Genomic DNA, 12,242 nt, shown 5'->3' with positions numbered 1-12,242 from the left:
GATCAGATCATATTTGAGACTAAATGAACGCCTCGAGTCAAACATTAATCTGTAATCCAGAAATCGAGTGAAGCTGAAGAAACTTCTCTCTGTCTCCTTTAGGCCTTTTCGCGTGTCTTCGCACCTTCCTTGTTCGTGTGAGTGTGCGCGTTTGATCGTGAAAAAATGCTAAAACGGTAAGAAGGGGGAAAAAAGACACACACCCAATCGCCAGCATTCGAACTCGCCCTTCTCCGCCAGCTGTTAGCTTCGCGTGCCGAAACTTAACCAAGCAGCTAATGAAACAAAGTACAAGATCCTTTTTCATCCCTGAATATTATGTCACGAACACCGTCTGAAAAAGAAACACTTCTCACGCCGTTGCAAATAAAAATATAGTTAAAAGGAAACTGTTAAGCTAATCGTGCAAACATCTTTTGCAGAAAAAATCAATTAAGTAGAAGGGAGCATGACCTTCCAAAACATCTTTTCTTCAATGGCCGACTTTCGTGCTGTAGTATCGGTGCTGCCATGCAGCCCGACTAATAAAGGCAAGAGGAATCTTTGTGGCTGTGCGGAAAAGGCTAATCGGCAATGAGCCTTTGTGGCTGTTTGATTGTCATCGTATGTCAACATTAAAACAGTGGCTGCGTTTGCAAATTGATTGGCGCCAAAAAAGGACGCACTTTTTAGTTTAATTTATTTCTTCGAGTCATTCTGTATATATATTACGTTACACATAATTATGTCATTCCGCAAGCCATGCCACATGCCATTCCGCAAACTCATTCCGCCTTTTACCCTCACCGAACATATTTACCTTCCGTTTTACTTAAAGTTATTGAATATATACACACTTACCAGTCCCCAGATTAAAATCCCAGCAAATCCTGCCAAAAGTAAGGTTAAAATAATAACAGGCCAGGTATCTTTCATGGCTTGTAAGACGCGCTTTCGTAAATGTTTTAATGTTTGCTGTTTGTCCACTATGAAAACAACACCTGGCGATTTCAAGACCTCCACGTACGTATGCCCTCCGTAAGAACCATCTTCGCTTCCTTGTACGGGAAGCGCCAGATGAGCTTCCTTGTTTACAATGGTTTTATGAAGCTGTTGTAGAGTACCAGCATTTTTTGTGAAGTTGATTTTAGTAACGGGTATTCTAACGCAAATCTGAAGTCCCTTGGACACAACTTCCTGAAAGATACCTTTCACTCTGAATCCAGGCGAGGAGCCCTGCCCGCTTTCTTGGTTTATACCACTGTTATCGTTCGTTGCTTTCATTGCTTCTCGTGGCTGTGACGAGGCCAATCTTGTTCTGTTTTCGCTCTTTTCTAATGGCTCTTCGTCTAACATGACATAAGGCGGCTTCTCGATCCAGGAGATAACCACCGGAGGTTCCAGGGAAAAAGTTGGACCTTGAACTTCATCCACAAGACTCACATCAAGAAAATCTTCCACGGACACCGAAAAGCCAACGGACAGAACTAACAAGAAAACTACCAACAGTGTTTTTAGCGTCATTATGTTTTTCTTCTTATCTCGTTGACCTTAAAACTTGTAAATACTTAAAAGTCACTTTCCTTCCCTCCCGGCTAATAACCTTTGTAGGCTCGTAACGGGAAAAACGTAGAAAGAAACTAAAAATTAAAATGTTGCTTTCCCCATCCGGGAATTCTATCTTCATACGATAATTGAAATGGGCGGTTCCTGATAAAAGCGCATGTGCAAGACAATGCAAGTGTCATATTCATATTTCCTTGACTTCACCCTCACTGAATTTTTAGTTTTCGAAATGCAATATGCCTCTGTTGCAAGGTTTTTCACAAAAAACAAACCAGCCATTGTCTCGATATTTATCCTGGTCTGCTGTTTTACCATTCGAACAGAAAAGATGTTAATTTTGGCCCAGTTTGAGCTAAAAAATAATGAAAGACAGCTCAGAAAATTAACATGTTCATAGTCCAGTGTTAATTCCGTCTTACTCAAAGAAACCAATTTTGTGAATTACTTCGGAAATAATAAAACCGCCTTGTTAACTTAAACACAAGCAGGGTCTTCAAAAATTCACCTCAGAATTTTATTTTCGCAGCTAAGTAATTACTTACGAAACAGTCCATTAATACGTTGTTTGGTTGTAAGAAGTATGTTCCTTTGTGAGACTTTTTCGTCGCGTTCTTTTTTCCTGTACAAAAATTGATAGTATACGAAAAGATCTTGCATCGAAATATAGTTCAAACTTGCTCATGGCGCCTAAAAACGTGCTTAACTATTTATCTGCAAATTGAATATTAAATGGTAGCTTACATGCTAAACAGATCTTTCGCCAGTTTTGTTCAAAAGCACAGGTGTTCACGATAAACGGTTTTCGGGGAGGTATTTTCCCCCTCAGTTTCACCATCATAAATTATAAATTAACACGTTTACCTTTCAAGTTTGCCATCAAAATAAACAAATTTTCTGAAGTTTTCTTGAATTTATAAAATGAAAAATTCCGAGAATGTAGATGAGACACTGATCATGGTTCTTGGAGAATAATTCAGTGTTGTTGCTTCTAACGGAGGTATAAAAGGGTCATGTTAATTTGTTGAGCAGCCAGTTTGCAACAACGTTCAACTCGGTTGACGGTGAAAATTATACAGTGCACTTACAGTTTAATTGTTTGCTTAAAAGGTTCTGTAGTCTCAAGTAACTTGCGAGCAGACGGGCTATATTTTTCCGCGGTATAAACTGCCTTGCGAGAAGTCGAGCAGTTTTCAGAAAGCTTGCATGTATTTAACCGCTTAACCGGTGATTTTTCACATAGGCTTTTTTTTTCAATTTTCACTCTTTGACTAAATATACACCTAACTGCAATAACATTGTCATAGAAAAATTCTGTGAAAAAAAATAGAAACTGATGTGAAAAGGCAAATAGGAACTAATTAGGCTCACCGGTAAACCACTATGGGGTGAATTTATTTGCAACACTGACGCGCACCGCCGTCGCATTTGCAAATTGTTTTTCAGTTGTGTTTTTGCGTCTGGAAAAAGAAAAACGCCCGAGCGGCAAATGAACGCAGCCTATAGTGATTTATTGGTCCTTCGTTACAAAGTTTCAAACGTTCCAGTAGTTTTCTAGGCAGTGTTATTTTATGCTGCCGTGAATTCCCTTAGGCCTATAAAATCTATGAATCCTATTATTTTCCATCTACCATACGAACGCATAATGACGTTATGTATACGACTTATAATTAATCATTGCTTTTAGTCGAAACTCGAAGAGGATATTCAGCTTGGTAATGAGCAGTGACTCTCACTATTATTACTAGAGAAGTCTTCCTGAGACAATGCTCGTTGGACAAATATTGGTAGATTTTACAGTTATACGTCTTGTAAAAAGTGAATTTAGGTACGTCACTTATGTGTTGTGCGAGACACTTTGTGTCACACAGACAGGAAGAAAGTCTCCTCTGGCTTTGTTACACCTGTCTCTAAAGACGAAAGAGACGCATTATCATCGAAGCACGTCACAATACCTCTTTAAATTTTATGTGAGCAGAAGCTATAATAATTTTTCAGGCACAGTTTTATGGTTTATTTGCTAAGAAATGTAGGTTCAGCAGCAAGTCCGTCCGAATGTTATGACGACACCTGAAGAACGCTTCTTATAAAGGCAATAAAGGCTGAATTACCCTCTTAGTTCTTCTTTACAATATTTTGAAAAAGTCATAAAAAAGTTGCCTTAGTTAACAGCATCATTAGCTATTATCTTGGACGGTTACTATTATTATCTTATGCCGGCGGGTGTTATTTCCTGCACATGAAACATCGATGTATACATTCGTAGGTGATAATATTGTACATGTATTTCAGGTAAACACTGTTATCATATATAGCCTTACGCCTACGCAAATGAACACCACTTCTCTGTGATCTTAAATTAGCGTTTAAACATTATACGGAACGTCCTTTCCAATTATACGAACGGGTAACTAGTCACGCGTTTGTAAAGAAATGGTGGTGCTCCGTTATGTAACTGTAAATCAAAAAAGCATAAAAATTGACTTCATTTTAGAGTATTGTGAATTGGCCACGCGTACTAAGGGATTCGCTAACACAAAACTTATTAAAATTAGCGGGACGGAAACGTAAGAGGTGATTGTTTTGTTTGTTTGTTTGTATGTTTGTTTGTTTTTTGCCACCAAACTATCTCTAATCTGCCTGCAATTCACAGAGACTCTCGCAGAGATGTTAGGTATACTGATAAAAGTTTTATTTTATATGTACTCAGCTTCTGAAGTCCTTATTGAGGTCTACAATGCTTTCATTAATGAAGAGTCGATAGAAGGAGTGATGGAGGAGGTGTTTACAGCCATGGAACATATCAGTAAAAGGAAAACCCATTGTTATGTGTTGTCCATTTCTTTGAAGTGAAGTGAAGCATGGTTATGGAGTGGTCTTTCAGAAACAATCCCTTTTCGGAAGACAGCAAACTTGACAAGTGCATCAATGATGTTGTCCAGTTTGTAGTCAAAGATGATAAATATGCTAATATTTCCAATTTCGTCGATGACATTGAGTTGTGATACTAATTATACGATACAAGCCCAAACACAGGTAACATTCAATAGACCTTTTTCACGATTCCCGCCATATTTGCATGCGCTTTAGGATTGATGGGATAGAAATAATGTCACATGTGTTTTCAGGGAGCAACAGATGATAAAATTTGCCAAAGTAGTTAGGTAGTTAGATGTCCACAATAGGTCACTTTCAAAATGAGGCTAGGTGCACAACTGTAGAAGGCCTAAATGTAATAAACGACCCTAAATGTAATAAACGACCCTATATGTAATAAAGTCCTAAATGTAATAACATTTTATCCTAAATGTAATAAAATCTTAAGTTGCAAATGACCGTTATTACTCAAATAAGCGCCGCATTTGCGGGGTTAATATGCGCCGCGACGCTTATTCGCGTAAAGACGGTACTAAGAGTTACTACCATGGTTTTAAGCGCCGCCCTCAAATAAGCGCCGCATTTTTAGAGAAAAAATTTCATAAGCTTCGGTACATTTCCTTGCACTATGTAACTTGATGTTTACAAATAAATTGCTTGTAAAGGGACGAAATAAAAAAAAAATTGTAAGCCTTAAAAAGTTTTTCATACTTCATTTTTGTTAAAGAAATTTACTGCAAAAACCGTGGACGAAGATCCTGTTGCTTGTCAACGTTGGATCTCTAGAAAAGAGATCTAATCAGCTAAAATATTAAGAACCAAAAAAGAGAAGTCTAAGGGCCTGTTTACATGGAGGTGGGGGACCCCAGGTAGGTGAGGTAACCCGCTTTGGTGGGTAAACCTCCTGTTCACATAATCTCTCATTTCAATTTGATTACGTTCACATGATAGGTGGGGTGACCCGCCGCATGTTACCTCACCTATCTGGGGTCCCCCACCTCCATGTAAACAGGCCCTAAAGACTACTGCACAGCTGATAACAATGTTTATAAATAACTAAGATAGTACGCGCGCTCTCTGATTGGCCGAGAGATGTGTTTGCATGAGAGCATGTAAACATGTGTGGAGTCAAGATGTTTTGCTCTTCGCGCGCTAATCACACAAGCATGAATTTTAAAATGTTTTTGAGTTGAAAACTCCACAAATTTACTTTATTTACCCATTCCCTCGTCGGATGAAACTTGGAAAATCTTTACAAACATGCTGTGCGAACATTTTTTCGCTTAAGCTGACATTTTAAGCGAGAAAAACTCTATTTTGGAAAGCATCTTTATATTGCAAAACAAGAACTGATTACACGTACATCAAGCTCCGTGTACAAGACTTCGCGACTGGTAAGAGTTTCTCTTTTAATCAGTAACCTAAGCAAAGAGTTTTTCTTTTTTCTAGAGAAAGTTATTTTATAAAAGCAATAGAAAACTTTTTTCCAGTGTTTGCATAGCCTGATATAAACACTCGAGGGGTTGGAAGAACTCTTGACAGTTATGCAAACCCGAGACGAAGTCGAGGGTTTGCAAAACTGTCTCGAATTCTCCTAACCCCTAGAGTGTTTATATCATCCTATGCAAACCCAGGAAAAACGTTTTCCAGTTGCTTGAATATTGCTTTTTTAGAAAAATACTGTTACTTTTTCATTTACAAGCAATTTATTTGTAAACGTTAAGTTTCACAGTCCATAAGGAAATGTACCGAATTTACGCGAATTAGCGCCGGGGCGCTTATTAACATTTTTTCAAAAATGCGGCGCTTATTTGAGAGCGGTGCTTAATACCATAGTAATACCGCTTAGTACCGTATTTATATGAATAAGCGCCGCGGCGCTAATTAACCCCAAAATGAGGCGCTTATTCGAGTAATTACTGCAATTGGCAAGTTAAGAGTTTACTACATTTAGGGCAAGTTGTTATTACATTTAGGACTTTATTACATTTAGGGTCGTTTATTACATTTAGGCCTTCTACAACAACCTTTCTTGTGAAAATGAGTTTATTTGCACGAGAATGAAAAATGATTTCCATATCAAAGGCTGAGCACGTACCCTCGTTTTGAAACAGAGGCCCAGGGGAACTCGGAAATGGCCTATTAGTTTACATTCCGTTTAAGCTAGGCATTTGAGACATCAATAAAGTCATTGCTATTATTATTATTATTATTATTATTATTATTATTATTATTATTATTATTATTATTATTATTATTATTATTGCTCAAACGAGCCAGGTGAATAATCCAGAAAAACTTTGGTGAGGTTTGTGAAATGCTCCCTGAACTATTTGCGTAATTACAATAATTCGGGCCAACCTAATTCAGATAAGAAATGAATGATAAAAAGACACCTAATTCAAGGCCCTTGTTCCAGACAGCACCCCGTTCACACGCAAAAGCGTAATGGTTGATATCCATACCAATCTCAGGTCAAGAGGAGTCAAAAACTAAACCCCTTTTATTTTGATGGTGCATAACGTACCTAAATAGCCTGTATAACTTAGAATAAGTCAATATTCCCCCTCCGGAAACAAGTCATACTCAATTAGCGCAAAGCCGAGTGAACATGACGTCATTACCGGGAGCTGTAATTGCTCATTTATATAAGTAGTCATAGAAGGATGATTTACTCCTTGTCGATGCCCTCCCTTACCTTCCGTGTGCTTTCCCTCTATTAAACATTCATAAATACCTTCCTGCATACTAATTAAGTGCCTTCCGTGTGCCTTCCCGCATACTAATAAGTGTCTAGTCAGTTACGTCACCCCTTTACTAAAGCCTGGCTAAAGATGCGTTCCTCCATACATAATAAGTGGATAGTCATTTCTTGCCTTCCTACGTACTAATAAGTGGATAGCCGTTTACATGTTAATAACTGAACTTTTCAATAGAAAAAAAAGCTTTGCCTAAGCTTTCCCGGTATCTTATAACCTTGATTGGCTCATGTTAAATCTAGTGTGCGTTCAAAACAAAAGTGGACAGAGTATGAGCGCACTATCTTTCTTGCAATCGCTTTGCTAGGACAATTTATTGGTTGTGTTCGCTTGTTTCACGCTCCGTTAAAGTCAGCTAATTATGCGAATTAAGGAACGGTGCCGACATTTGCATTCAAATTAGTTCTATAGTCAGACCCAAGGGACAGTCTTGACTTATTATTATAAAAATACAAAACAATAAATAACTTATAATAATATATAGATTTAAGGCCTGTTTACATGGAGGTGAGAGACCCCTGGGGTCCTCCAGGGGTCTGTGTAAACAGGCCCTTAGCGAGGGCTAAAACCGAAGCTTCCGTTAATAAATTTATAATTTAAATCAAACAATAAACTGATAAATACGCAGTTATTTCCATGTTCGTCGGTGATATCAAGGTATGATTTTAATTACAGTCAAACCCCGTTAATACGGTAAACGGGCACTGCCAGGGGGCCATAGAAAGTGTCCGTATCAGAACGGGGTGCTGTTTGCTCAAAAAGAAAATGGAGTGCCAACATAGGTGCAACTTCTCTCCCCCCCCCCCCCCCCCCGCCACTTTACGTCCTCGTTATTCCAGGCACTAATCTAACGATTCTAACCTTTTTGTTTAATTCTACAGAATTCCGCAAAACAAAAGCAGCAGGGACTAGAGGTCAAAAACATATTAAGTGATCTGAAATCACCAATGTTTATTACAATCGTCATTGGCCTCGGCTTAGTGTTTCTGGTATTCCTTACTGGTTATATCTGGCATAAGTATTGCAGACTTAGACGCAAGAACACGACCGAAAATACAAGCCATGCTAGTGAAGCTGGAGAATGTATGGGTAAGTGAAATATCATCATGATTGTAATAACAGCATTTATTAATAACGACAAATTGTTCATACCAATGATTAATTTCTGGTCAAAATATTATGCTTAAGTAGAATCGTCTCATTTCATTACACTGTGTGTATCCTAGATTAAACTGCTTGAAACCCTTACTAGTATCCCTCGGCGTTAGCATCACATCTTTGCAAATCTTTAAGAATTTTTCGAGCTTTATGAAAATCCTTCCCGATAAATATTTCTTGTGCATTGTTTTTCAGGTGAAAATTGCAATAGGAAATCGCCAGGTGAGAAACGTTCTTCTGTGGCTTTTGAAACCGCACCTGCATAGAGTTTCTATTACAGTGCCGGCAGAACGAAACATTGCAAATAGAAAAGTGCACCTTTTCATAGTGTTATTAATTATAGCGGAGCTCCGGCGCGCGAAGCGCGCCAGCGGAGCACCATGGGTAATAAAATTTGGTAAACCATCCATCCGAGAAAATTTGGTTATGACGTAGCGTACGCCCGTACACTCTTTGCGGGGGAGGGAAGGCAATCAGGTGTCAACCCGTCCGGGGGAGGAGTATGTTATAAATCGCGCGATGCATTTGTGCAACCCACCTGTTTCTTGGCGGGAAATCGCGCAAGAAATGACGTGGTTGTCGTCGCGTTCAAAAACAGGTTTACTGTAACGGAACTACTTAATCTTCATCATTTCATTGCATAAGGATTTTGTGTCCGGAGAGCTCAGTTTCTAGTAAACTGTTTCGAGGAAATGGTTATGGCAACAAGTAATAGCGGATTGGATTCAAACTATATGCTTGTAAGTGAAAAGTGACGGGAAAGAGAAGAAGAGAAAGGCATAGAGTAAGAATTAACAGGCGCGCTAGCGAAGAGGATTCAAGTGGAAATTTTATGCAGCATCTGCGACTTGTTCACTGATAGCTGAAGCTGACAGAGTTTTGAGTCATCTTTTGATGTTTTTACCTGTCTTTTTGCACTGGATCTACAAAATGAAATACAGCAGCTATCAACATTATTTTGTTATTCTTGGCTGGCTTGTTTACTGGGTTGTGGTTGAGAAATGCGCCACACGACAAAAAGAAATCGGGAATCATCGTTTTCAAAAATAAGCTACTCTTAGTAAGCTTACTTCGCCTTGCTGGACCATGCGAAATATCTTAAGCGATTCTGGCCTTACTTGATGGGTTTCCGTGCTGCATCTCGACCGGCAAGCTTGAATAATTTTACTGCATTTTATGTGTTTTCTTTTTTCATGTTTATGCCGTCATTTTACGCACATTTGTAAGGTTTGAATCAATTTATCTGACCTAGTAAAGAACTTAAAAAAGTCTTTAGACATTTTCTGACCGCGAATTATATTTCTTTTATTGATTGTTAGTAGTCTCTCTTGCAATTTGCCGTTAATGTTTTCAGTCGTTCATGAACATTACCTTGCAGGAGTACTCAAAACGTCGCGCGTATTAAACGCTTGTAATTAAGTTTACACATCGTTATAAAACCATTAAATAAATAAAAAAACACAATAAATTCTTTATGTTGAAGTGTAACTCTATTAATGTTCATTCAAACACTCCACAGCTTGCAACTGGCTGGCCGTTATATAGGTGATTTTGGAAATTTTTTTAGCGGTTTTCGTTATTAATGGGAGCTTCGCTTTTAGCCCTGGCTAAATCTATATATTAATGGTGTCTCATAAACCGCGCCCGCAGAGAGTTTCCATTACAGTGCCGGCAGAACGAAACATTGCAAACGGAAAAGTGCACCTTTTCATAGTGTTATGTTAATTGTAATAGTGTCTTATAAATGGCAACGACTGTTTAGGAAAGAGAAAATTGCCTTGTCTTCAGAGAGTCTAGAACAGAGGTGTTCTTACTCGCCGCCGCCATATTGGAATGCCAGAATACCCGGGGACTAGGCTGGATCGCGCGCAGGTATATTCAGTGGAGGTCAGCTGATACGTTTTCAGCCAATGACAGTCGTTGGTACATCTGCGTAACGTACTGTAGCTTGTATAGTCTGCACTATATTCTAATTTTCAAAAGAGCAAGTTAGAGTAGTTACATTAATGAAGAAAAATGGTCATAGCTATCACTGGGGACAGTATTTAGGGATATAAAGAGTTCTTGGAAAAAATGATACTACCACAAATACCACCACACATGTAAAAGACGTCTTAACCTAAAAATGTTTTAAAAAAAAGTTGTTCAGAGTTATTGCAGACTCGAAATAGCACTCAGATAGAAGAAATACATAAAATTCATGTACCCCAAGTTTAAAGAGGACTTACAAGGTTTTCAAAAAGATTGAAACAGAGAAAACACATATCGACAAGAGCTTTGAATAAGCTTTGAACTGAGAGATTTCTTCTATTTGAGAGGTCATATGATACCTGCTTTCGTGTGCGTAATATAAATATTATTCTTTACAGACTTTAAATACGTTGTGTGCTGGATCGTAAAAAACGATAAAAGCTTTAAAGAATGTACATGTAGGCGTTCAAATGTGGAAAATTTGGTAAATCTGTTATATGTTTTTTAACTGCAAGTCAAACCAACAAAACAAAATGAAAAATGATCACGTGACATAAAGTATGACGTCCCAAAACTATTTTCTTAGTTCTGACGCAGGTAAAAATTCGCAGCCTCTTTTCAATTCCTTTTCTCTTAGCTTTCGACTGTAAAGCTGCAATCCGCAGTAAAGATGTTTGACGTTCACAATTAAACACCTAAAATTAGAATTTTTATACAATAGGAGGGCAACTAGTCTCTGTTCTTGGAACTTTCAGATATTCACAATGCCATAACTCAGCGAATATTTCAGATATTGGAGCGTTTAGCTCTGGATTGGAGGAGGGAGGGGGGAGGCAAAATGCATGCCGTCTTGTTTCAAACCCATTTATTGGCAGTTGCAATAGAGCAGATTCACGTTATAGTCACTGACTTTTGTATATTTGAAGTACAAACAAATTATATACCTTGTTTAGGACTGAGAGAACAAAGACCATTACACTGTCTAGCGGGACATCCCCTTATAGCAAATGGGACGTCATGATTGGACATTTGCACGGCGAATATTTGGCCAGATGTTTCTTGTTTACTGGCCAAGTTCAGAGGCACCCAACGGGAAATTTTGAGAAAAAGACCTAAAAACAAGAACAAAGCATGAACAAAGCTTTCTGAAGTCATTTTGAAAAGCATTATTGCAGATTGCTGGGAAAAATTTCCTCACTCCCAGCAAGGACTGATGGAAGAGTTCCCAGCCAGCAAGCTGCACCTACAACCTGCAACCTGACTTACTAGGAAGTTTCCCTGCAGACATATGTCCATAAATCACTGGCCAGTTTGGGTGTGGTCCTAGGGCAAAATTCACCCCTTCAGTGATAATAGAAAAGGCAAAGGCCAACGAACTTAATTCAGGTGAATTAACCAAAAACGCTACGCTCACAGGGGTGGATCCAGAAAGTTCGGAAAGGGGTCCAGCTATGTTACTTTTTTGTTTACTAAGAATTAATTAGAAATAGTAAACAAATTCGTAAGAAAAAGGGGTCGCAAAGGTCCACTCCGCCGACCCCTAAGTCCACCCATGATTCACACGTGAAATATTTTCAACACTCGAAGAGACTATTCTACCTCCCCGCGGCCATGCGATATCCGCTGTATAAACCTAGGAAATCCAAATGATATTGTTCCAGAAAACTAAGGCAATGATCATTTTATTGACATTTCAGTTTTTATGTTTATACGCCAAAAATGCCTACTTACACTGCCCCGTCACTGTGTAGTTCCTGAAACGCTGACTACAATCTTGATCGAAAAAATTCCATTACGTGATGGTCATGCTATAGTGCGGTCAACACAAAATACAGACTGCACAAAAATGTAGACTAGGTACAAAACACAGAATGCAGATTGCAGACTAAGTACAAAACGCAGACTGAGAAGAAAAACAGTTTTCTTTTTTTTTTT

General features: G+C 38.5%; 1 protein-coding gene across 1 annotated transcript in view; it reads right to left on the bottom strand.

The window, feature by feature from the left end:
* Positions 1-1,586, bottom strand: part of LOC140934533 (uncharacterized) — a 17,418-nt gene extending 15,832 nt beyond the window's left edge. The window contains exon 1 of the mRNA XM_073384139.1: positions 841-1,586. Within this exon, the coding sequence (XP_073240240.1) occupies positions 841-1,503 (663 nt within the window). The 5' untranslated portion in view covers positions 1,504-1,586. The remainder of the gene's footprint in view (positions 1-840) is intronic.
* Between the last annotated feature and the right edge of the window lie 10,656 nt (positions 1,587-12,242).

Source organism: Porites lutea, chromosome 4 (assembly GCF_958299795.1).
Source record: "Porites lutea chromosome 4, jaPorLute2.1, whole genome shotgun sequence".
In the NCBI taxonomy this organism is placed as follows: Eukaryota; Metazoa; Cnidaria; class Anthozoa; order Scleractinia; family Poritidae; genus Porites; species Porites lutea.
This window is presented reverse-complemented; position numbering and strand designations above follow the sequence as displayed.